The 27321-nt window shown below is 35.3% G+C and overlaps 1 protein-coding gene across 1 annotated transcript in view; it reads right to left on the bottom strand.

Annotated features, from left to right (window-relative positions):
- Positions 1-551: 551 nt before the first annotated feature.
- The window catches only part of adgrl4 (adhesion G protein-coupled receptor L4), a 32331-nt gene continuing 5561 nt past the window's right edge, over positions 552-27321 (bottom strand). Inside the window, exons 3-16 of the mRNA XM_023266327.3 lie at positions 21176-21325; positions 20053-20202; positions 19597-19667; positions 15701-15865; positions 13958-14141; positions 13726-13839; positions 11416-11615; positions 8191-8370; positions 5499-5702; positions 3850-4070; positions 2685-2751; positions 2485-2576; positions 2236-2404; positions 552-925 (exon numbers count right to left, since the gene is read on the bottom strand). Coding sequence (XP_023122095.2) covers positions 863-925; positions 2236-2404; positions 2485-2576; positions 2685-2751; positions 3850-4070; positions 5499-5702; positions 8191-8370; positions 11416-11615; positions 13726-13839; positions 13958-14141; positions 15701-15865; positions 19597-19667; positions 20053-20202; positions 21176-21325 — 2030 coding nt within the window. The 3' untranslated portion in view covers positions 552-862. The remainder of the gene's footprint in view (positions 926-2235; positions 2405-2484; positions 2577-2684; positions 2752-3849; positions 4071-5498; positions 5703-8190; positions 8371-11415; positions 11616-13725; positions 13840-13957; positions 14142-15700; positions 15866-19596; positions 19668-20052; positions 20203-21175; positions 21326-27321) is intronic.

Raw genomic sequence — 27321 nt, 5'->3', positions numbered from 1 at the left:
ATGGTTCCTTGGGGATACATTCAAATTTCTTGAAATTTTCTGGACTGACTGACCTTCAGTTCTTAAAGTAATGATGGACTGTCGTTTCTCTTTACTTAGCTGATTGGTTCCTGCCATAATATGGATTCAAATAGGGCTGTCAACTGTGTACCAGCCAGACTTCACACTTTTTTGTTTACTACATAATTCCACGTTTTCATTCATAGTTTTTCTGCCTTCAGTGAGAATCTACAATGTAAATAAAGAAAAACCATTAAATGAGAAGGTGTGTTCAAACTTTTGACTGGTAGTGTCTACAGATGTATTCCAACTTTGATTTATCTCAAAGCATGCAGAATAAAACTAATTTTAAAAAAGAACATTTTATGAGTTTGTGTGTTAAATAGCGGGAAGTGTGTTCATGATTTTGTCCAGCAGATGGCGCCATTGAACCGTCCAATCAGCAGCATGTATTATTAAATGGAAAGATTCATATTAAATTCACTGTACACTTGGAAGAACGAGTTAAACAACAGCATTGATTTTGCACATAAAAGCAGCAGAGACGCGCGTCGGTTCGCCACGTTTCATTTTAATAATTTACAATTTTCAAACACGGGAACAAAGAAGGTGTTGAATTAAACTGAAAACACACAAAACATTTATTATCAGCAGACTGTGAGAGAGTTTGTAACATATCTGAGTGGATTTATGGTGCAGAAAGTTCATGAATACAAAGGAAACAAGCAGAATCTATAGGTAGTGTCTCATTTATTAAACGTCTGGACTAAACTATTCCTCTCACAGTGTTTTTTTTTTTTTTTTTTTTTACAAAAATAAAAGCACGAGTCACAGGATGCTGCTGTGATATTATTGTTCAGATTCATCTCAGGCATTCGAAACAACACGGCACGTTTTTGAAAAGCCTGTAGTACTCCTCCTGAATCTGGAATAAAACACAGTTAAGCGATTAATATTTACATGTTATCGTTGATATTTGGACTTTTTATTCCACTGCATTTATTTCACAGCTGTAATCTTATTATAAACAGTCAGAATATTATTAAAACAACATTAAATCAGTCTGTTAAACAATAATTTCTGTGATATAGACTAAATGCTAAACTTTTTAAAACATGTTTTTCCCTTAGTTGATGAAAAAAGCATGTGTGGTCTGCTATATTATATACTGTATATAATATATATATGTAATAACACGCAATAATCTAATCTAATTTAATATAATATATAACAAGCTAAAATGCCATGGAATGTAATATAATGAAATGTATTAGATTTTTTTAAAAACTGGTAAAAATGACATTATATTACAATATATTATAATACAATGTGGAATATCTAATCTAATATGCTATATTTATACATAACATGCTATAGTGTAATGTAATATAAGATGTAATAATATAAGGTAATGCAATATTTTGAAAAAAAACTCATAATATTTACATGATGTTATATAGGATAACATAGTATATTATGTAGTATTATGATTTATATGTCATAATACGCTATTGTATGTATGATATGCTATAATGCAATGTGAAATATTTATAATAGGTAATAATATAATGTAATACAATACAATTAAAAGAAGATAACAATTATATATTACCTTACATCATATCACATTATGTTATACTTTATTATCTTGCTTCACTGTAATGTAATGTATTATATACAATGTAATGTAATTTAATTGATTCAATGACATGATAATTATTACATTGACATTATATTATATCATAATATATTATTACACATGATATTAGATTATTAGATATTCTGTTCTATTCTATTCTATAATACTTTATTATAGCACGTGCTATTCTATTCTATTCTATTCTATTCCATTCTATTCTATTCTATTCTATTCTATTCTATTCTATTCTATTCTATTCTATTCTATTCTATTCTATTCTATTACACATTATATTATAAATATTGTATTTATTTATTTTTTATTTACATTATAATACATTATTACACATATTACACATATTAGATAATTAGATATATCATATTGTATTATATTATGTTATATTATATTATATTACAGCACATTTTATTAGCTTTTACTATATTATTAGACATTATTTTAGATTAATACATATTAAATTATAGCATATTATAGCATGTTAGTAATCTTAATTTATCATTTTATTGTTTCATCACGTATTAAATGTGAAATAGATGAATGAATCAAACCTAGAGAACCCTACAAGGATGAAGATTTACCTTCCTGGACAGCACACAGAGGAAGATGAAGATGAACATCCCCTGGAAGGCGTTGGAGATGGTGAACAGGTACGCCGTCAGGGTGGTCTCATGGAGGATGTGCAGAACGCCGAAGGTCCAGGTGGCACCGAGGACGAAGAGCAGCGCCAGGGCTCCACGAGCACAAGACCTGGAGGGGAAACCAGCAAGTTAAACACTTGAAACCTGCTTCGGTCAGTCAGCAAACATCTAACGTTAACACTCTAGGACCTGATGTTCTCATAGTGGCTGATCTCAGGCTTCTTCACAGCCGTGTGCCGGTACACCTTGTAGATGATCACTCCGAAAGCCAGGAGGTTAACCTTCAGTGGAAGAGCCGCCAAAAAAAAACACAATCACATGAATATTTATCTTTATGTCTTCTGCTCTGAGTTTTGTTTTCAGTTCATTACTAAAGAATGTGTTCTTACCAGGATGATCAGACATGCAGGTCCAATGAAGCTCCATATGAAGTGGTTTTCCGTGCTCAGCCAACACCTGGAAGGCACGTTTATTTCATTATTTTACAGTTTAATTTAGCTAAATGTAGCCTCATGCTAATAAAAACAACATTTTATGAGCCAGTACACTCATTTTTCTTATCTCAGGACAAAAACTTCTCACAGAAATGAACCAGCAGGATGTATTTTGTACTTAAAGCCTACTGTACTGTACTTCTATTCAGTTTTCTGTTTCAAAATATCTTCTTTTTCAAATTCTGTCCCCTTGTATTTATAATTAATATAATTTTTCTATCTTGTCTTGTAAGAAATGCTATTTTGAAAAAAAAAACTTTTTTCCCTGCATTTCTGCACTAAAAACGTTATTTTCTTGCACTTTATGCACATTTATTTCATTATTATACAGTTTAATCTAGCTAACTGTAGCCTCGTGCTAATAAAAACAACACTTAATGCACCAGTACGAACATCTTTCTCATCTAAGGACAAAGACTTCTCACAGAATTTAACAATCAGGATATATTTTGCATTTTAACAACAAAATTTTAAATTCTGTCCCCTTGTATTTATAATTAATATATTTATTTTCCTTGTCTCCTGAAAAATGCTGCTTTAAATGCAGGTTTTATGCATGTTTATTTAATTATTTTACAATTTTATACCAGTTTAATGTAGCCTCATGCTAATAAAAACATTTTATGAGCCAGTACATATATTTATATATTATCATCTAAGGACTAAATCAGCTGCCTCCTCTCACAGAAATTAAGTCAGGATTTATTTTACATGTAAGGTCTACTGTTGTTTATCAATTTCTATTCAGATTTTCTGTTTCCAACCATCTTCTTTTTCAAAATTTGTCCCCTTGTATTTAAAATCAATATAATTTTTCTATCGCACTTGAAAAAAAGTCTTTGTTTTCCAGCATTTCTGCACTAAAAACTTTAATTTCTAACACTTTAGGCGTGTTTATTTTATTATTTTACAGTTTAATTGAGCTAAATGTAGCCTCATGCTAATAAAAACAACATTTAAAGCACCAGTACACACATTTTTCTTATCTAAGAACAAAAACTCCTCACAGAAACGAACCATCAGGGTGTATTTTGCATACATATAAAGCTGATTTCCTCACACTTTATCGGTGCCGTAGTACTTGGATCCCAGCGTGGCGGAGATGGCCACCACCACCGCTGGGCTGCCGTAGCCGAAGACGTAGAAGTTGCGATGCAGGAATCCTTTGTTGTAGATGACGCCGACCACGATCAGGTACAGGTGGATGCCCTCGATGCACATCCAGGCGAAGGCCGCCAGGAAGAAATAGTGCAGCAGCCCGGCGATCACAGAGCAGAAGAGCTGCCATGGAGCAGAAAAGAAGACAGAAAACAACAGATTTCACCATTTATCTGGTGCAAATGTACTTATTTTATATCGATACACAACTTGTTAGTTGCTCCTTTGCACATTTCTGTAATTAATCGAATTTAAAAGTGATTTTTTTGTTAGCATTTTATCATCAAAGAAATGCAAGAGATGTAAAAATAATGGTTCTTCACAAGGTTCTTTGGTTTCCCATGTTCTTCAACAGACTTCTTTAAAGTTCTTTAAAGCACTACAAGTTGTTTTTTTAATTAAAGTTATTTGGAAGCACGTAGTTAGAGCTGCAACTAATAATGTCTTTCTGTTTGCAGATTATTTTCTTAATAAATCAAGTCAAAATTAGGCTAGAAACCATCAAAAAGCAGTGAGAAATGTCCACCATCTTGTCACATGTTGTTCTGTCTGACCAAAATATTACGAACAACCTGAAATTTGTTAAGAACAATAAGTTCAATTTCAACAAGATTCAGCCTCAGTTTGTCATTTACACATTACAACTTCCAGATGACAGAGTGTCTATAAAGGAACACAACATTTAGTCAACAATATAGTATTTTACATAATGATCAAAATGACAAAAGCCAGACAAAAAAACCCCCAACAAAAACAGGCATTACTAATATTACAAAAATGAGACACAAAACGACTAAAGCAAGAAACAAAATGACAAAAAATGAGACAAACGGCACGAAACAATACAAAAGAGACAAAAAATTAGACAATAAAGGTAAAAAGCGACAAAAAATAGACACAAATGAGACAAAAATTTGACAAAAAAGTTACAAAAAATGGACAAATGACAAAAACTAGACAAAAAGCTACACAAATGACACAATTGAGACCAAAAATGACAAAAGTGAGAAACAAAATGACAAAAAAGAAGACAAACAACATAAGCAAGACAAAATGGAAACACGCCACAAAAACAAGAAACAAAATGACAAAAACATGAGACAAGCAACAAAAGTCAGACTAAAAAAGACAAAAAAACCCCAAAACAAGACAACATATTACAAAAATGAGACACAAAACGACAAAAGAACAATGAACAATCTAGTATTTTAGTTTGTGATCAAAACAACTTGACCTGGTCTAGAAATGATTTTAAATTTATAGTTTTACTAATTTACAATCTGCAGTTTGTCCGGATTGGACCCTCTGGAGGGCCAGTTTTGGCCCGTGGGCCACATGTTTGACACCCCTGATCTAAAGGAATCATGTTTTAATGGTTCTTCGAGGGTTTTTTAGTAGAACTTCATACTAAAAAGGTTTGTTGTGGAACTAAAAGTGGTTATTTTGCAAAGACTCCTTTTAGGTTACTTTATTTTTCAGTGTAGAGGAATAAAAACGTGTCAGGTCGGTCATTTATCTGCTAATATTTCAAACAATAAAAGGACTCGTCACCTTGTGCGAGATCATGTTGATGCCCACCAGGAAGATGAACTCGGCCATGAAGAGGCTGCAGCACAGGTTCTTGTGGATGGTGGTTCTGGTGCTCTGGATCTCGCTGAAGAACCAGAAGGTGAAGATGCACATGGACAGGCAGATGAGGGAGATGATCATCCCCAGCTGGGTGATCCGGGTCAGGATGGTGTAGTGGGCCGCCAGCTGAGACACAAACGCACCCGGACGGGTTTCAGTCGCAGATTCGTGGATTTCAAAGAGCCGTTTTCTGACTCTATGGGCCTGTTCTGGTCCCACTAAATCACACATTCACTCCTTCGTCATGCAACTCATCCAATTAACTTAACTTTGTCTAATTTTTTGGCAGATTAACTCATCAAGCCTTTGCTTTTTTGAGGTGTTGATTTAGAACTCCCCATTCGATTCACAGTTTAAAAAACAAGCACCGGCTGAGAGGAAGTTCCAGATTTTTTGGGGCACAAATCACTGCAATAGTTGGTGTATTTTTTATTCTTAAATGTGGGCGGATTTCTCTCCTTTGCCATCGAATGTGTGCGGTTAGTCACTAACAGACTTCAGCAGGGAGTCTAAACACTTCAGAAGTAAGAAGTCACTTAAAAAATACAGAAACTAATCTGGCCCAGCGTTCTAAATCACAGAAACCACTGCTGTTAACCTTTAAAAAGCTGCACTGCTAGAAGAAAAGAACAAACTCACGCACATCTAGTGTTGATTGTAAGTAAGATAAGGTGAAATTTGTCATATTTTTTAGGCGTTAATAATTAAAAATCACCTTTATCCAACTCTGAAGAGTCTGGATTTGTGAGACAAACTGAAAGATTAAATGTTCAGTACAATAAACCATTTAAAACCTGCTTGATTAGCTGATAAACGCCATGTCCAAATGATTCTTTCTCTCTTGAGATGCATGATTTTCACAGAAAATATATGATTTAGGCACAAGAAGAATGTTTCACAAATTAAATAAAAGGAAATATAATTAAAGACACTGTTTTTATTGTACATAGTGTCTGAAAAAGCCCTTAAAGTAAAGGGTTTTTACTCACTTTAAGGGTGAAAGTAAGTAAAATTAGAAAATCTGACATAATACTATCTATTATGAACATTATTTTCATGAATTCAGGTGTTTTAATTGCAAATTCTCATTTGAAGTTAGTTTTATTTCATATCAGCTGCATAAAACTTCCTAAAATGAAATTAGAAAAGTCAGCATAACTGAGTAAATGATAGGAAATGCGCAAACTAAATGTGCAAAAGTGTCACATGAAATGAAAAAATGCCAGATATTATTGATTGTTGCTCTTTAAAGGCAGCTTGCAGAGAATTTTTAATGCAATTATTTGTCAGTAAAACATGAAGATCAGGAAATGCAGAGGTCAACATGAGCAATTTAACTTTAAATCTGGAGTAATATTTAAGATTGTCATAAATAAACCAACAAAAAATGTATTAGATTTACATTTATTTAGATTTCTATTCAGCCCAACTGCTATGTTTTTATTATTTATGTGCACAAATTTTTATTTAAAAAAAAAAAATCCCCTCAAATTAATAACATTTGTGCAAGAAAATGTACAACTTCACCAGCGCCAACTGCATTTTTTAGTTTAGTATAGTTTATGTGTATAAATTTGTGTATCGAGCTATCAATCCACCTATCTGTAAAATTCCCCTCAAATTAATAAAACAGGTGCAGAAAAAAGAAAAAACCCACTAAAACGGGCTCCGTTTTCCTGATTGTGGCTCTTTAAAAGCAGTTTGCAGAAAATTTTCACTTTATTAATAAAACATGAAAACTTGGAAATGAAGAGGTCAATATGAACAATTTAACTGTAAATTTGAAGCAATAATTAAGATTATTGTAAATAAAACGACATAAAATGTGGATTCCTATTCAGTCAAACTGCATTTATATAATTTATGGGCACAAATTTGTATTATTTTTATTTAAATTAACAACATTTTGCTCAATATTTTATATCTGCTGCAGAAAATGCAAAAAATCAACAATAAGTGAGTAAATGAGGCTCAAATTAGTGCTGGGAAATTTGCAAAAAGTCGCAAACCTTTTTTCCTACAATCTTCTTAAAGAATATTTAAAGCGGTCAACATGAGCAATTTCACTTTAAATTAGTAGTAATAATTTAGATTGTTGTAAATAAAACAACACAAAATGTGGGCTAGTGTTGGATGTTTTTTTTTTTTTTTTAAATTCCTTTATGATATTTACTTTCATTTGGATTTAAATTCAGTCCAACTGCATTTTAGAAAGCAATTATGTGCACAAATTAAATCTTAAAATTTCAAATTAATAGCATGTGTGGAAAAAAAATAGTAAACAGGTGCATAAAAAATTAAATTAAATAAAAAAAAAAAACTACTCCACAAGCGCAAATCTCAGGATAAATGCTTTTTATGTGCACAAATTTGCAATTTTTTTTTGTTTTGTTGAATTCATTTTCAATTAATAACATTTTGCTCAATATTTTATATCAGCTGCATTAAACTTATAAAGATAAAATTTTTAAAAAATCAACAAAATGTGAGTAAATGAGGCTCAAACTGTCACAAACCTTCTTCATAAATTCTTCCTAATAAATTATTTAAAGCTGCAGTGGGAAAAAAAAGCACCAATAATTGCATTTGCAAACGTTTTAGTGCGTGGACTCACGTTGGCTCGTCCGGAGGACATGAGGATGGCGAAGTGTGTGAGGTGGTTGCAGGAGCAGGTGGTTGCGTTGCTGCTGACATGCAGCGTGTTGCAGCCGTGAGTCGCCCAGCGGCCCTGCAGGTTGTCCGCTTCGTACTCCCAGAAGGCGCATTTGGTCACGTCGGCTTTAGTGTCGATGGGCTTCAGGGGACACAATAGAAGACGCCGTTAAAAAAATATGAAATAAAAAAACGCTGCAGGGTTTTATTGTCGTCACACAGCAGCAGTAGCAGCTTAAAACCACTAAAAATGAGTTACAGTCCACAGAAAACGCGGAACAGACGTCAGATATTACTGTAGATTTGTTGTATCTTGATTTAAATTGCATGTTAGTCTTGTTTTTTTGCTGAAATCACTGCGGCATTGTGCATCACTTTGTATTATTTCTCATTTAAAGTGGCTCACAGGTGCAGGAGCTGCTGGTGAAAATGTAAAATACCAAATAATTAACATAACCAGGATGATTATTTATCAGTGAAACATGAAGATTAGGAAGCCAACATGAGCAGTTTTAACTAATAAAACAACTAAAAATGTGGGATTTTTAAATAATCTTAATTATGTTCACATTCAATTTGAGTTTTATTCAGCCATTCAGCCATTTATGGGCATAAATTTGTATATTTCTTTTAAATTTCACCTCAGATTACTAACATGTCTGTAAGGGCAGCTGGCAGAGGATTTTTACTGCATTTATTTATCAGAAAAACATGAATATTGGAAGAACAGAGGTCAACATGAGCAATGTAGCTTTAAATTTGTCGTAATAATGAAGATTGTCATAAACAAAACAACATAAAATGTGATGTACTGTTGGGTATTTTAAAAATCTTTATTATGTTTATTTGGATTTAAATTCAGCCCAACTGCTTTTTTATGGTTTATCTGCACAAATTTATATTATTATTATTATTTTTAAAATAATTATGAGTGCAAAAATGACTAAACAGGCTCCATATTGTTGATTGTGACTCTTAAAAGGCATTTTGCAGATTTTTTTTACTTTATTTATCAATAGAGCATGAAGATTTGGACAAGCAGAGGTCAACATGAACAATTTAACTTCAACTTTGGAGTAATAATTAAGATTTTCATAAATAAAACAGCATAAATGTGGTCTAGTGTTGGATTTTTAACAAAAACTTTATTATGTTTACATGCAAACTGGATTTCTATTGAACAGTTTATGTCAACAAATTTGTATTTTTGTCATTTCACCTTGAATTAATGTGTGCCAATAAATCCTGAACAGGTGCAGAAATCAAACCTGCATTATTTTACTACAGCGTCTGCATGAAAAGCAGCTCCGTATTACTGATCGTGGCTCTTTAAAGGCAATTTGCAGAGAATTTTCAGCGCTCCACATAAATCAACGCCTCCTTTGCGGAGCTTAAACCTCCAGAGTCCAACAAAACTAATGATTTTTACTTTCTCATACATTTTAATTATCTTAAAGTAAAACAGCAGAACATTAACTTTTAGGGTTATTTATCTCATCATCTCTTCATGATTCTGTTTCCGCTTAAATGAAAGGTCAACGTCGTAAAACTGCATGAAAACTTTACGCCGCTCCTCCCAGGCGAGTTTGTTTAAATTTGACTTTAATGGAAAGTCGGGCGGTTATCGGGATGCTGCCAGATTCCACCGGGGAATAAAGCAAAGGAACGATGCAGTGACGGCTGCAGACTGACGAGGATTTATGTGACAAAGAGAGACACCAACAAGATGCTGTTAGTTAATGAAGATGAACGAGGAAATGGAAAGTTTATCAGAGTTAATGTCTCCTTCACTGCATCAGTTTGGGGCTCAAACAACAAAGAAATCCTTGAAAAGCATGAAGAATTTTAACTAATAATAAATTCTGCTTGATTTAGAAAATATCTCCACATTTGTCAATAAAATTCCATAGGAAATCTTTTTCACAGAAGCTTCATCTTCCTAAAAATGTTAATATACGTTTATTTTTGCAGAATCTGCTTTTACTTGATTCTATTTTTCTTAGTTGCCTTTAGGAGACAACAGAGCTGCAGGGAAACCACTGCTGCTGGATTTAGATGTTATTAGTTAATAAATATAAATGAATTATACTGCATTTAAGTTTATTAATGAGTTTAAAGTAGCACAACAGTGAACAACAACATCTCCTACACTGTGTAAAGCAAAAAAAACACTGAAAATTTTCAAATAAAATGATAGAAATCTTTAAATAACATGAAGAATTTTGACATCTGCACTTTAACTTACATAATTCATAATAAATTTAGCTTGATTTAGCAAATTTATCCACATATTTCAATAAACCCCTAAAGAAATTTAAATAAAATGATAGATATCCTTAATAAAAACATTTAACTTTTGCACTTTAACTTCAAAAATTAATATTAAATTCAGCTTGAGTTAGCATTTTTTTCCACATTTTTCAATAAAATTCTAAGGAAGACTTTTGCACAGAAGCTTCATCTTCCTAAAAATGTTAATATACGTTTATTTTTGCAGGATTTCGACTTTGCAATGATCAAATTTTGCTTTTCCTTCTTTATATTTTGGTTAGTTGGCTTTAGGTGGTGCAGCAGAGCTGGAGTAAAGGTGATGCTGCTGCATTTAGATCTCGTTAATAATTATTATAAATTAATTATGTTGTATTTAAGTTTATTAATGAGTTTAAAGTAGCACAAACGTCTCCTACACTGTGTGCAAAACAGAAAAGCATTTAAGATCTTAAATAAAATGATAGAAATCTTTAAATAACATTAAACTTTTGCATTTTAACTTGAATAATTCATGATAAATTCAGCTTGATTTAGCAAATTTCTACGCATTTTTCAATAAACCCCTAAAGAAATCTTTGGCACAGAAGCTTTATCTTCTTAAAAATAAAAAACATAGGATTATTTTTTGCAACTGTCAAAGTTAAGTGAAGAAGAAACTCATTAAGTAATTATTTATTGAGTTTATTAGCTTTGATCTCTTCACTTTATTGACCTTGTTTTCTCAGGTGAAGTTCTTTTAAGTCTAAACTTTGAATAATTTATCTAAGTAGCTAGCTAACCTGTGAAAGCAGCAGAAGCAGAATAAACGGTGACTTTTTTTTCCACTTCTGATGTCCAGAGATGAGCAGTGGAGCTCTGCAGCAGCCTCAGCTCTCAGCACTCAGCTCTCAGCACTCAGCTCTCAGCACTGTTTTACCTTATTGTGCCTCAGGGTGTAGGTGACCTGCTCTAGCTGGTAGAATGCAGCAGGTCTGACGGCGGCGGCGACGACCTGGGAGTTGACGGTGATTTCCCCGCTTCCTGCGTACCTGGAGTAGTCGGTGACGCCCGGGTCGCTGCTCGGCTTCAGGATGTCAGAGATGCTGTCGTAGCGCACAAACACCACCGACACGCTTCCTGTAGGACGCAGACAGTCAAACTTACAGGAGACGGTCAGTTTACAGGCACACATTTACATTATGGGATGTCTGTGCATCAAGGTGCAGAGTTCAATACATGTTTTGCACAATAAATTCTGCATCATATCTTTCTGTGATATTTGGTTTGGTTTTGCAGGTAATATATACAGTTTAATATATGAAACTGTATATTTCCTTTTTTATTCTCCCAGTACAATGTGCATTTTTACATTTTACGCTTTTCTACTTCTGTTCATAATTTCAGGACATTTTTTTTCGACTCATGTTTCTCTTAAACAGCTTCAATTTCTTGGATTTTAAACTGGGAGCAACTTTAATGTCAGCAATTTCCCCTCAGGGATCAATAGAGTGTTTATGATTCTGATCCAAGTTTCAAAACTTAAGAGACTTTTTCCTCAAGTTATATTCTCCTTGAATATTATATTTTAATTAGGGCTGGGACTTTAACGGGTTAATTTCGATTGACTAATCAAAGCGAAAATAACGCGTTAAAATAATAACACAACTAAATTCAGGCTTTAAGTCATCAAAATCACTTTTTTCTATATGTCCCATTTTCCTTTTTTTTTAAAAATAAATTTTAAATTATAAACATGTATATGTCTATTCATTGATTCAACTGTCAATCACAATTTTATTTGAATTGAAAAACTTCACTTATTGTGTCAAATATTGCTATTTGGCAAAAACTGCAATTAATTGTGATTAATTAATTACAAAGCCTGTAATTAATTAGATTAATTTTTTTATCGCGTCCCACCACTAATTTTAATCCTAAATACAAAAAAGAAGCTTCTTTCAGAAAAAAAAAGAGTTAAACAACCAAAAAGATGCTTTTTAATGAAGTTGAAGTATTAGAACTTGGATGGCCAGGAATCTGCACAGATGAATTATACTTGGATATTTACATACGAAAAAAGGAATATTACAGGGGGTTCTCAGTTTACGACATCCTCAACCTACACTGTTTAATCATTACGATAGAACTGGTTACGTGGAACTAGTTGGCGAGCTGAGTGGACGAAAACGTCGTCACGCGGCGCCAAAAGACGGCTTTGTTTCCATTCTCCGGTTGTACTCCACCTTGGATTGTGTTACATTCCCTAACTTTTTGTCCTTCATTATGGCTCCCAAGCGTAAGTCAGACTCTTCTGATGGAGTTCTGACTTACGGCAAAAATCGACTTCTTCTGCATCATCATTTTCTGTGCTAATTTGGTTTGTTTTTGCAGGTAACGGCGTGTAAAGACAGGAATTAATTAGATGTAAATATAACAACTTCAGAAATGAGCAATTTTTTTGCACTCTGACACTGAAATTTCTACTTACTTTCTAAAATGTTCCAGGTATTATGTGCATTTTTACATTTTGTGCTTTTTTACTTCCGTTCATAACTACTTCGCTAGCGCTAAAATGTGCACTAAAATGGGCTCCATATTATAGACTGTTGCTCTTTAAAGGGAACTTGGAAATGAAGAGGTCAACAAGAGCAATTTAGGTTTAAATTTGGAGCAATAATTAAGATTTTCATAAATAACACTGCATAAATTGTGGGCTAGTGCTAGATATTTTAAAATATTTCTAAAAATCTTCTCTTATATTTACATTTATTTGGATTTCTATTCACCCCAACGGAATTTTTTTTAGAATTTAATGTGCACAAATTTGTATTTAAAAAAAAAAAAAAAATCACCTCAAATTAATAAAATACGTGCAAAAAAAATTAAACAGGTGCAGATAAGAAAAAAAAGTATTACTTCACCAGCACCAACTGCATTTTTTATAGTGTATAAATTTGTATATATAAATATAAAATTCACCTCAAATTAATAAAACAGATACAGAAAAGAAAGAAAAAAATAAAACGGGCTCCATTTTATTGATTGTTGCTCTTTAAAGGCAATTTGCAGAAACATTTCTAGCTACTTTTTTGCACTCTGACACTGAAACTCCTACTTTCTTTTTAAAATTTTTCCAGTACAATGTGCATTTTTACATTTTATGCTTTTCTACTTCTGTTCATAATTTCAGGACATATTTTTCTACTTGTGTGTGTTTTTTTTTTGTTGTTTTTTTTTTTTACTTTACCGTTTCTGTCGTCCTCTGGCTTCAGTTTGGGCATCAGATTTATGTGATCTCCTCCCATGGAAGCCAACAGTTTGGGTTTGGCGTGTTGAGCATCGAAGGTGAAGAGTATTAACTCTGAAAATGAAACCAGGAATGTCAAGAAAAGTGTTCTAAAAGGTGACTTTTTTCTGCACCGAGGTGGGAGGAAACGGCAGGAAAACGGAGCTTCTGTGGAGGCTATCGATCATCTCACCCATTTCTGGAGCTTTGATTTGGATCTCGGCCGGAGTTTTGCAGTTTGTGGCCAAAGACAAGCTGCTTTCCTCGACGACGTGCAGCAGCTTGGTGATGGTTTGTCCTCGACGCTCCTCTTTCATTCGGCTCCAGGCCACCAGCTCGTCTTTCTCCACCAGGTTGTTCACCGCTTTCACCAGTTTCTGTTTGGAAAGACGTTTTTGTTGCATGTAATGGATGTTGCTTTACTGCAGTATGGTTTTAATTAAATGTGGTCAGAATGCGGTATTTACATAGATTTGTCTCTTTGGATGTTGCATTAATTACTAGAAGCTTCTGTCTACATCAGGTGTCAAACTCATTTTAGTTCAGGATCCAAATTCAGCCCAATATCATCTCAAGTGGGCCGGACCAGTAAAATCACAGCATAATAACCTATAAATAATGACAACTCCAAACTATTCCTGTGTTTCAATGCAAAAAAGTTCCCATTTAAGGAATTATCTTTTTATGAAACATTATGAACAACCTGAAAAAAAAAAAAATAAAATTTCAACAACATCATGCCTCAATTTATCATTTCCACATTGCAACTTCCACATCACAGAGTGTCTACAAAGGAACGAAATATTTAGTCATCTGGAACTGAACAATACAGTATTTTACTTTATGATCAAAATGACAAAAGTCAGACAAAAAAAAGGACAAAAAACAACAAAAACAAGACAAAATATTACAAAACAAGACACAAAACAACAAAAACCTGAAACAAAATGACAAAAAAAATAGACAAATGACATGAAACAAAATAAAAAAGACAAAAAAATGGACAAAATAGTTACAAAGCGACAAACGACAAAAACAAGACAAAAACTGACAAAAGCGAGAAACAAAACGACAACAAAATAGACAAACAACACGTGCGATAAGAAGGAAACACAAAACGAGACAACAGATACTCAAAACAACAAATAAAGCAAAACAGAAAATGACAAAAATAAGACAAAGAACACAGACGAGACAAAAAGGAAACACAAAGCGATAAAAACATGAGACAAATTAGAGACTAATTTGAAGTTAAATTGCTAATATTGACCTCTTCATTTCCAAATCATCCTGTTTTATTGATAAATAAAGTAAAGATTTTCTGCAAATTGCCTTTAAAGAGCAATAATCCATAATATGGAGCTTGTTTTAATGTTTTTTTCTTTTTTCTGCACCTGTTTAATTAATTTGAGATGAATTTTATATTTATATATACACAGATTTATAGACTATAAAAAAATGCAGTTGGTGCTGATGAAGTAGTACTTTTTTCTTTTCTGCACCTGTTTGCATACGTTAGTTTAAAAAAAATATATATATATAAAAATATAAATTCGTGCACATAAATTATACAAAAATGCCGTTGTACTGAAAAGAAATCCAAAAAAATTTAAACACAATAAAGACTTAAAATATCCAACACTAGTCCACATTTTATATTGATTTGTTCATGATAATCTTAATTATTCTTCCAGATTTAAAGCCAAATTCTTCATGTTGACCTCTGCATTTCCAAATACTCATGTTTTACTGACAAATAAGAGCAACAATCAATAATAGCTGGCATTTTTTCATGCACATACTTTTGCATATTTAATGAGATTTTTTGCTGAAAAAAGTAGATTTTATTAATCTTTTGATAAAACATTAACCACTAGACTGAATGTAGAGCCCATTTTGCATTTACGGCGACTGAGAAACGGTAAACAGAAGTTACCGTGAGCGTGGCGTTGACAGCAGACGGCTTGACGGTGAAATCTTTCGTTGATGTCGAGCGGCTCAAGGCCTCGACGTATGCGATCACTTCCACCGAGGTGAGTTCTCCGGATGTCTGCAGACTGATTTCCTGCAGCAGAGTCTGAGGCTCGGTGAGGCTGCTCATCTAGAGGAAGGAAAATTGATTTATTTTAGTGTACCGAGTGACTTTAGAATGTCGAAACTCCTCAAACAAAGTTAATATACAGTCCTTTTCCTTGAATTCCAACTTTAAAATGACCAAACTTTGCACCAGGAAAAAAAAAAAATTCTATACAGTGGTGGAAAAAAGTTTTCGGACACCCCATGGATTTGTGAAATATTGTACTAAGAATCACATTTAGGTCTTCAAGTGAAATTTCTTTTCGTACAGCCACAGCGCAACAGAGCTTCAGGTAAACCAATGGTGTCGCATGAAGCATTTAAATCATAATGACTGGTGCGGTGAGTCCTTTAATATATATTTACTCTGCCAGGGAACGCGGCGGAGTAATGTGACAATCGGTTTGTCTGTCTGTCTGTCTGTTAGCAATATTACTCAAAAATGGACTAACCAATCAATCAAACTTTATTTATATAGCACTTTTCATACAGTTAAAATGCAACACGAAGTGCTTTACAACATTTAAAAACATTAAAAACAAGAAAACCCATCCCTCCCTCCCTCCATATATACATGTATGCACACAACTACACATGCACACACATGCACGCACACACACACTCTCACTACTGACTGTAGGGAGACATGGCATGGCGCTGAGGATCATGGAAAACGCCTCCATTGGGGTCGTCCACACTGGGAGGAGTCACAGGCCATGACCACTGGGGGCGCCGGCACCCAGACCCACCGACCCTGACATACAGGGGGACCCACACACCGAGGAGGGGAGCCCCCCAACAAGCCGGGCCGAAGGGACCCATGGACAGCACCCCCAGCAGCAGACCGGATAAGCCCCCAGTGTGGAGGACCCCCCTGGGGAAACACTGGATTTAAAAAACTAAAAAATTTAAAGTACCAGATAGAATAAAAGGTCTGATGTAAGATAAGTAAAAAGGTTAAAAGTAAGAGTAAAAATACAAAAGATAATAAAGAATGATCAGTACATAAGAAAAATGTAAAAGGTCAGTTAAAAGTCTGATTGAAAAGGTGCATCTTTAAGCTTCTTTTAAAACATCAACAGTCTCTGCAGTCCTGTGGTTCTCCGGCAGTCTGTTCCGCAGGCGGGGGCCATAATGGCTAAATGCCGCCTTGCCCTGGGTTTTAGTTTTGGCTTTTGGTGTAGTTAAAAGGCCGGTGCTGGAGGACCTCAGGATCGATATGTTAAAAGAAGATCAGATAAATAAGAAGGCGCAAAGCCTTTAAGACTTTGAAAAACTAATAAAAGAACCTTAAAATCGATCCTGAAGTGGACGGGGAGCCAATGCAGCGACTTTAAAACCGGTGTAATGTGTTCCCGCCCTCTGGTCCTCGTCAGCACGAGTGCGGCTGAGTTTTGTAATAACTGTAGATTTAAAATACTCTTTGTGGGAAGACCAGAAGGCAGGGCATTACAATAGTCTAAATGAGAAGAGATAAAAGCATGCATTAGCGGATTTAGGTAAAATTTTCAGGGAAGGTCAGAAATGACACAAGGACCAAGTGAATAGATTTTGACAGTGATGTGGCTTATAGTCTGGATCCACGGATTTGTTAAAGATTTTTGTATCGTTGCCAGATACTGTACTGTACTGTCACTGTAACCATGACAACAAGTGAACACTACATCAGCTGCCTGCTGCTGATCACATGATTGTGCTCCTACTACAAATCCACCGCTGAGGACCACAAATGTTAATAAAACTGTAACTGTGAATAATTCCTACCTTTTAAAGAAAATTTTAATAGTTTGAAGACATTTTAAAGTCATTTTGGACCCATTTATAGTAATTTTTTAAACCCTTCTCAGCCATCCTAGACAATTAACTCATTTTGGACAGGTTTTGAACAGTTAAGGAGGATTATTGAGGAAGTTCTGGACAAATTAGAGTAATTTATAGTAATTTTGCACATATTTCGGGTCATTTTTGACAAATTCTGACAACATTTAGAGAACACATTTATTTTATGAGGTCAAATTTGAGTCATTTTGGATGTGTTTTTATTATTTTTAGTAATTTTTGGAACCCTTCTAAGCCATCCTATACGTTTAACTCATTTTGAACAGAATGTAAACAGTAAAAGAGGATTTTTTGAGCAAGTTCTGGACAAATTTCTAACAATTTTGGACAAATGTGGACATTTGTTAAAGATTTCTGTATCATTACCAGATGGTGGCATGGCGTCACTGTAACCATGACAACAAGTGAACGCTACATCAGCTGCCTGTTGACGATCGCATGATTGTGATCCTACTACAAATCCACCACTGAGGACTTATCAGGACTCATCCATCAGAAATGATAGAACAACTGAGCAGCCTTGGCGGAGTACTACGCTCTCTGAGTGCTTTTCTTCTTCTACTTTTAATGACAACAAATAGTTTCTGACGTTCTGACATCAAAGGGTCGATATGTTTGACCGACTGAAAACAGGCAGGTAAGTGTTGCAGTTGTAGGACTGTACCACTTAATGGCAGTAATGCACCAATAGGTTGTTTACTAACCCCTATTAAAACTCAGAAGAAGTCTAATGAAAGTAGAGTTCCTGGCTGCCGGGAAAGTTAAACTCTAGTTGTGTGATGAATACAGGATGTATCAGCAGGCATGGGAGGAAGAATTTGCTTATGTGGAGGTAAACAACGAGCCAGTGTGCCTTCTTTGCCAGAAATAGTCCATTCCTAAATGTGCAAATCTCCAGCGCCACCATGACAAGTCAGGGTTGATTACTGATGCACAGTTTCTGTGAATAATGCACAGCTAGAAGTTATTTAATTTCAGTTGGTTATACCTCATGGCTCAGAAAAAAGTAGGTCGGTAAACAGCTGTGTTGTACAACGGTTGGTTTATTGCCACAGATGCACTTTTTTGTCAACTATGTACAAGAGTTAAGTTTTACTTTTTTATTTATAGGCAATCTCTTAATTTATTTACTCTTTTGGAATAAAGCTTACTTAGTTTTCTCAAAAACAGTACTTGAAAAATATTTTAAAAGTTTGAAACATTGCTTTTGTTACAAAAGACGTAATGTGCTAATATTCACAGTAAGTACATTTACCATTCTGTGATTGACTGGCAGTCATTTTGTTCATGTACTGCGAATAAAGCCTCATTTTGTAATTTGATATCTATGACCATGTTTTTGTCTAATCAAGTTTGGCCTTTTGCTTTTTACTGTCAATGAGGGAAATACAGAAAACAGCCACAATTAGATCTATGAGTATAATATTCAGTCAACATATTTCACTCTTATAAAAGCCTCATGAAATTGTCCTCTTTTGCTGCAGTGCATTTAAAAATACTTTGTAATTGAATACTGCCTTGATTGAATTTTTAGGCTGCGGCCCGTGCAAACAGAGATATTTATACAATGGTGAGTTGAGTTGCCCTGTTCTACAATATAGTTCAAGCTTGTTTGCAGTTTACGCATTCTTATTTCATTTATTTTAGAGGAGAAAATGTACATTAATCTACAATCAAACAAAAGTAAATATAACTAAATTAGCCAAAATGCTAATTTTCATGACTGTCTGATGTTTTTAGGCATCCAAACATAATAAATATGATACAGTATGTGCAATAGTTACATCAACCTACATTCTAGCCAAAGCATCTACAGATAAAAAGCATGTTTCCTCATGTCTGTCCTCGTTCTGTCCAACAGAGGGCAGCGTCTTCCCGTCTATTCCACCTCTTTCAGCTCGGAGGATTGATACTCACAGACTCCAGTGTGTTGTTGACAGCTCGTGTCATGCAGTCGATGTTGTCGTGGCAGAATTTCTGGGGATGCTCTGCGAAAACAAGCAGTTACAAAAAAAGAAAAAAAAAGGCGTCTCTTTACTCCTTCATCGCCATCGTTTCACCGCTGCTGTAGTTAAAGTCTGGATTTCACAAAACAAAAAGCTTCACAGACACAACATCACGTAACCGTCTTTGTCATCAGCTTCGCTTAAGACAAAAGCAAATTTAGGATTGCACCGTTGACTTGATGTATTGCATAATCCCCCCGAAAAAAAATGTTTCAGATGCTCTTTGCTCTGTGTTGTGTGAGAGGAAGTTAAAAAAAGAAAAAAAGATGAAAAAATATGGATGCCCTTGAATGTAAGTGTGTGTGTGTGTGTGTGTGTGTGCGTGTGTGTGTGTGTGTGTGTGTGTGTGTGTGTGTGTTATACCGACCTTTACATCTTACACCTCTCTCTGGATTAAAGTGCTTAGAGCCTGAAGTTGGGATGTAATCGCGCTGACAGGTGCAATAGAAAGATCCATTCGTATTATGGCAGTGTGAGTTTGGGCCGCAGAGCTGTCCGGACCGGCATTCATCAATATCTGCAGGATGCAAATGAAGAGTTCAGCTGCAGTTAAAAAAACACTCTCTTCAATTCTACCTGATGCGCACAGACTCCTGTCTTTGCAACATTAATAACTCAAAATACTGGAGTTTGTTGCACAAATGTGGACTGTGCAGCTCTTTTATGTGTACAAAACATCCTAATATTCATCAGTTAACTTCAAAAATCAGCTGTGGATTGGATTTCTACAAGAATATTTGTTCTTCTGGTGCAAAACAAGCTAAAGATCTCAGTTGTTTTCTAGCAATAAAAGTTCATCTACAACATATTTATCCTTTTCTGTACAGATTTTAGTCATAGTGTACATAGACACCTGTTTTTGCAGCATTTATGCCTTAAAATACTGAAGTTTGTTGCACAAATGTGGACTGTGCAGTTCTTGCATGCGTGCAAAACATCTAGATATTCATCAGTTAGCTTCTGAAATCAGCTGTGGATTGGATTTCTAGAGGAATTCTTCTTCTTCTGGTGCAAAACAAGCAAAACACCAGCAGATTGAAAGGTAGTAAAGGTTCACCTACAACATATATCCTCATCTGTATAAATTCTAGTTAGAATGTACACAGACTCCTGTCTTTGCAGCATTTATGCCTTAAAATACTGAAGTTTGTTGCACAAATGTGGACTGTGCAGCTCTTGCATGCATGTAAAACATCTAGATATTCATCAGTTAGCTTCTGAAATCAGCTGTGGATTGGATTTCTATAGGAATTCTTCTTCTTCTGGTGCAAAACAAGCAAAACACCAGCAGACTGGAAGGTAGTAAAGGTTCACCTACAACATATTTATCCTCCTCTGTACAGATTCACAGCCCAGACGCCCTCACAGCTGCATGCTAGCTGCTCTAACACTCATGCTATCCGTGCATAAAGGCCTTCTGTTGGAATATTATTTGTCATGATGTGAGTTTCTGTACATGAGGAGGCCGGAGCGGCTCGGCCAGACTTTACCGGTGCACTCGGTGCCGTCGTTGGGCTGGAACTGGGCCGCTCCAGTTGAGTTGTAACCGGACACACATGTGCAGTAGTAGCTGCCGGCAGTGTTGGTACAGCGCCCCCTATCGCCACAGATGTTGGTCACATTCTGGCACTCGTTGTCGTCTGTGGTGACAGGAGGAGGACGGAGAGAAAACGGGGTGAGTCGAGGACGGAAAAGAAGCTCTAAAAGAGGTTTAAAAGCTTCGTGTTCCTAAAACATGTTTGCAGATTTTACTGGCTGACTTTATAGAATTGTGATTTCCATGATAGCAACCGTTTTTCAGACTATCGACCAAAATTGGGAAGACTGAGACAAGTTAGTTATCAATTTTTAACCTTTGTTAATAAAAATTGATTGAAAAAGATTTAGATGTACAAAAATTTAACTAAGCAAGCTTGTTAATCCTTTTATATTCATTTTTAAAAATTTGAACAATGATATTTTTAATCCTTGGAAGCTATTAAAGTGCTGTTTCTACCATGTCTTGGTCCTATTTCTGTTTAGAGCCTGACAAAGCTAAGTTTTGCTCTCATCGAATTGTTACAATTTCTAAAATGTACCAGTTTTTTTGGCTGACCAGTAAAAAGGAAACTATAAACACCATTTTTGTCAGTTTAGGTGGTTCAGATTATACTTTCAGAGACTGAATACTTAACTTTATACAAACAAAACTGCTGATTTTATCAAACTGTGTAACTGGTTAGGGGTAACGTGTGTAATACAGGTTTTTTTTCTAATCTTTCATTGGAACAGGGATATTTTTTATCCTCAGATGCTACTGAAGTGATTTATTATCAGCCTGTCTCTGTCCTTTATTCCGTACCCTACCCATAAATCCTGTCAGAGAACAGCCTGAACACGTTCTCCAAGTTTTTGTTGCCATAACTTGTAAAATTTTTTACCAGCTATTTGGTCGATCAGTAAATAGGAAACTTTAATCACCATTTTTGTAAACTCAGGTGCTTTAAATGATTATTTTGGAGACCAAAAACTTCCTTTTATGCACAAAAAATTCAGATTTTTTGCATATAGGGTTAGTGCATTAGAAATCACTGGAGGGAGGGATGTTTTTGACACAGTTTTTCTCTAATCTTATATTTGAACAGGTATATATATATTTTTTTATCCCAAGATGCTATTAAAGTGTTATATTATCAGTTTGTCTCGGCCCTTTATTTCCTACATTCCCTGTGAGTTCTGTCAATAAACCGTAGAGAGACACCTGAACAGTGTTTGTGAGTTTTTGGCACTAACTATACTTTTGGAAACCTTAAAGTCCATTTTTGCCAGCTTAGATGCTTTAAATTGTGGTTTTGGAGACCGAAAACTAACAGAAATAAACACCACAGTGGAACAAACTGTGTGTCATTAGTCCTATTTCTGCTTCATTTCGTACATTACCCATAAGGCCCATGAACAAACTACAGAGAAACCTGAAAACGACCTATAACCTTTCATTGACAACAAATAGCCACAATTTCAGAAGTCTTTTACAAGCTACCAACACTGAGGAAACGGTTCAGTTGATTTTTGTCATGTTAGGTATTTTAAACTCCTACATTACTCATAAGTCCAGTCAACAATCTGCAGAGATAAGCCTGAACATGTTCTGTAAGTTGTTGTTGCCAAAACTTCTAAAGTCTCTCACCAGCTATTTGGTCGACCAGAAAATAGGAAACTTTAATCACCCGTTTTGTAAACTGAGGTGCTTTAAACAATCATTTTAGAGACCAAAAAAATCAGATCTTCTGCGTACAGGGTTAGTGCATTAGAAAGCACTGGCAGGAGGGACGCTTTTAACACAATTTTTCTCTAATCTTACATTGGAAAAGGTATATTTTTTACCCTCAGATGCTATTAAAGTGTCAAACTATTAGCTTGTCTTATTTCTGCTTTATTTCCTACATTACCCATAAGTCCTGTCAATAAACTGCAGACAAAAGCCTGATCTCATTCTGTAAAGTTAAAAGGAAACCTTCAAGGTGATTCAAACCACACTTTTGGAGACCAAAACACACATAGACCTACTGCATGAGAAGGCAAATAAATTAACATCTAATCTTTTGTTTGAACAGGGAGACTTTGTAAGCCTGGATGCTATTTAAATGCTATATTATCAGTCCTATTTCTTCTTTGTTTTCCTACATTGCCCATAAGTCCTGTCAACAAACTACAGACAGTAAACAGGAAACCTTAAAGGCTGTTTTTGTCAGAAAAACTTCCTCTTATTACCGCTGGACAGTAAACATAGGATTGAAAAACACACAAATTAAAATGTAAACATCATAGTGTAACAAACTGTGTTAAAAACATCCTCTCTTATCAGTCACACAGTGTTTTTTCTAATCTTTAATTTCGAATGTTCAGTTCCTGCATTACCCATAAGTCCATCTGAAGGTATTGGCTGACAAGTAAAAATGAAACCTTGAAGGTCATTTTTGTCAGTTTAGATGCTGCAAACAATAATTTTGAAGAGGAAAACTTTTCTCTTTTATACATAAAAACCTGATTTTAATTAGCTGGACAGTGAACATCAGCTTAATGCACTAGAAAGTAAGAGGATGTTTTTTACACTGTTTTTTTTCCTAATCTTTCATTTGACCAAGGATTTTTTTTTAACCTTGGACGATATAAAGTGTTATAACATCAGTTTGTCTCTTATATTACTGTCAACAAACTACAGATTAAAGTCTGAGCTCGTCCTGTAAGTTCCTGTCGAATACATAAATCACAGTTTAAGTACTGAAAAGCCAAAGTTCAGGTTTATATTCAGACCTCAGGAAATTCTTTCCTCTTTGACAGCTGCATCAATGCATTAATGCAAAATAACTGGACCCTCTGACAGCACAAAGCGACGCTAATCCTCCACGATTAACCTTAAATCACGCTGAGTTACGTCTGCTTGGGCAGAAAGACAAACAGAAAAAATAACCGCGACACACACGAACATCTGTTTCCCAAAATCAGAAACCAGCCATGCATTAAAGAGCAGCTATTTGGTGGGATTATGGTTTTAACCTGTGTTCTACAATTATTATTCTGGAAATTTTGATCATGATCCTGCAGCCTGGTGTGAATTTAAACATGACGAAGCTCATTTTTGGTGTTGTTTAGTTGCTCTCAAGCAGTTTAACTTTTCACGTTGCCTGTGTTTGATTCTAAAATTCCCTGAAATATTTCTTATATCACTGCACAGGTTTACAGAACAGTAGAAATCCTACATTGCACATAAGTCCTGTCAACAAAACTACAGACGGACGCCTGGACATTTAAGTTTTTGTTGCCACAGTTTTAGAAATCTGTTGCCAGATATTTAGGAAGCTTTCAAAATGATTTTTTTTGGTCAGTTTAGATGTTTTAAAGTACGGTTTTGGAGACTGAAAATTTCCTCTTATGTATATAAAACATCTGATTTTAGGCCGACTGCTTTAGAAAACATAAATTAATGTCATACTTGGACAAACTGTGCGACTGTTGAGAGGAAACATGACATCTGTTATTTGAGAAAGAATGTTTTATTTATGTATTTTTAACTGTTGGATGTTATTAAAGTTTCAAATGATAATTGTGTCACACAGGCCTTAGCCCTATTTCATAAGCTTAACTAAAATGACCTAAAATTTTCCAGATTTTGCAGGTTTACAGAGCAGCACTTTACTGCTGTTCGTTCCACAAAGTGCTGCTGCAGCTTTTATTTCCAGCAACACGCCTCCCGTCTGTGGTTTACTGGAAGCGACCTGCTCAGGCTTTCCGCTGTTGTGTTCGTTTATCTGGACATGATGAACACTCGCCTCTTCCTCTACTCTCTGTACCTTTGTGAACAAAAAGCTGTGCGATAAGGGAAATCCTCTGCTCTGAAGAGGCGGCCGAGGAAGTTCCTGCAGAACACTGAGGACACTCGTCACACAGGTCACCGCTGCACAAACATGTCAGCAGCAAAGCTTTATGGTTTGCTTTCAAGATTCCTGTGCTGCTGTCACTTTGGTGCTATAAAAGAAGTTAAAATCCTGCATGAAATAACTGCTAACAATCTGTCCTCTCCACTCTGTTCAATTTAATTTTCAGTTTTTTACTAAGTGGCCCCAAACTTTTGAATGGTAGTGTACATGAATTAAAGTTGTTTTATGTTAGTTAAAGTTGATATTATTATTGAAGTTGCTCTATATTAAAGCTGCTCTATATTAGCTAAAGTTGCTCCACATGAAAGTTGCTCTTAATGAGTAGAAGTTGCTCAAAAATGAGTAAAAGTTGCTCTGTATTAGCTAAAATTGCTCTATATTAATTAAAATTGCTCATGATGAGTTGAAGTTGCTCTATATTATTTAAAGTTGTTCTAAATTAGTACTTGCATCTTAGATGAAGTCTGCTGGTATAGTCTCTGTCTGTGGTGAGCTTGGTTGAAGTAGTGAATTATTTTAGCAATTGGCAGTTAGCACTAGCATGTAGCACTAGCAGGTTTGGAGAGTCTATATGTATCGTTTCTTTGTCACTTTTTAGCAGGTGGCACTAGGTATTCAGCATCTTGCACTAGCTAACTAGTAGCATCAGTCACTACCTGGAGCATCTCCTAAACGGACCTGAGGCAGTGCTGTTTGGATTGTGTAGCAGCAGTGTGAACTGGCACTAGGGGGGGAATCTGGGACACCAGAGTTCACCACCTAGCCTCCTGGAGGTGTTGTGGAACTAAATAGGTGAAACACTGTTGAAGGGAGGTTTCCACCTGATGACCGCCAAAGATGTTAGGAACCACTGCTCACTGGTGTGTATAGTGATGGGTCAGGATCCTAGGTCCTTCATTGAGTGGCATCTTTCTTGTTTGGAGCACAAGTGTCTTGTGTTTAAATGAACTTAAGTTGCTCTAAATGAGTTAAAGTTGTTCTATAATAGTTAAAGTTCCTCCATATTAGTTAAAGTTGCTCTATATTAGCTAAAGTTGTTCGATAATATTCAAAGTTGCCCTAAAATTAGAGTTGCTCTAAATGAGTTAAAGTTGCTCTATAATAGTTAAAGTTCTTCCATATTAGTTAAAGTTGCTCTATATTAGCTAAAGTTGTTCTAAATGAGTTAAAGTTGACCTACACTACGGTTCAAAAGTTTGGGGTCACCCAGACAATTTCATGTTTTCCATGAAAGCTCACACTTTTTTTCATGTGCTAACATAATTGCACAAGGGTTTTCTAATCGGGCTGCACAGTGGTATAGTGGTTTGCACTTTCGCCTTGCAGCAAGAAGGTCCCTGGTTCGCGTCCCGGCTTTCCCGGGATCTTTCTGCATGGAGTTTGCATGTTCTCCCTGTGCATACGTGGGTTTCCTCCGGGTACTCCGGCTTCCTCCCACAGTCCAAAAATATGCTGAGGTTAATTGGTCATTCTAAATTGCCCGTAGGTGTGAATGTGAGAGTGATTGTTTGTCTTTGTATGTGGCCCTGCGACAGACTGGTGACCTGTCTAGGGTGTCCCCTGCCTTCACCTGAGTCAGCTGGGATAGACTCCAGCCCCCCCCCATGACCCTAGTGAGGATTAAGCGGTGTATAGATAATGGATGGATGGGTTTCCTAATCATCAGTTAGCCTTTCAACATCATTAGCTAACACAATGTAGCATTAGAACACAGGAGTGATGGTTGCTGGAAATGTTCCTCTGTACCCCTATGGAGATATTCCATTAAAAAACAGCTGTTTCCAGCTAGAATAGTCATTAACCACATTAACAATGTCTACACTGGATTTATCATTCATTTAATGTTATTTTCATTGACAAAAATGCTTTTCTTTCAAAAATATGGACATTTCTAAATGACCCCAAACTTCTGAACGGTAGTATATACATATATATATATATATATATATATATATATTCAGTGTTATTGGACATGGAAAAATAAGGAAAAATATGCCTGGTTTAAAACTGTGAAATGAAAAATTGGTTGCGTTTTGTTAAATATGACTTTCATTGTTGAAGGACACTGAAAAACTGGAAAAACCGAAAAATTCAAAATGGGATGGTGGTTCGTGGTTACTTTGCCATCTCTCATAAATTTATTAAGAAAGTCTTGTTCCATCATTCCAACGTACAGCAATTGTGACACTAAAACAAATTTCGTACGGGAACTAGTTGGC

This window comes from Amphiprion ocellaris, chromosome 2, assembly GCF_022539595.1.
Source record: "Amphiprion ocellaris isolate individual 3 ecotype Okinawa chromosome 2, ASM2253959v1, whole genome shotgun sequence".
NCBI classification, from domain to species: Eukaryota; Metazoa; Chordata; class Actinopteri; family Pomacentridae; genus Amphiprion; species Amphiprion ocellaris.
This window is presented reverse-complemented; position numbering and strand designations above follow the sequence as displayed.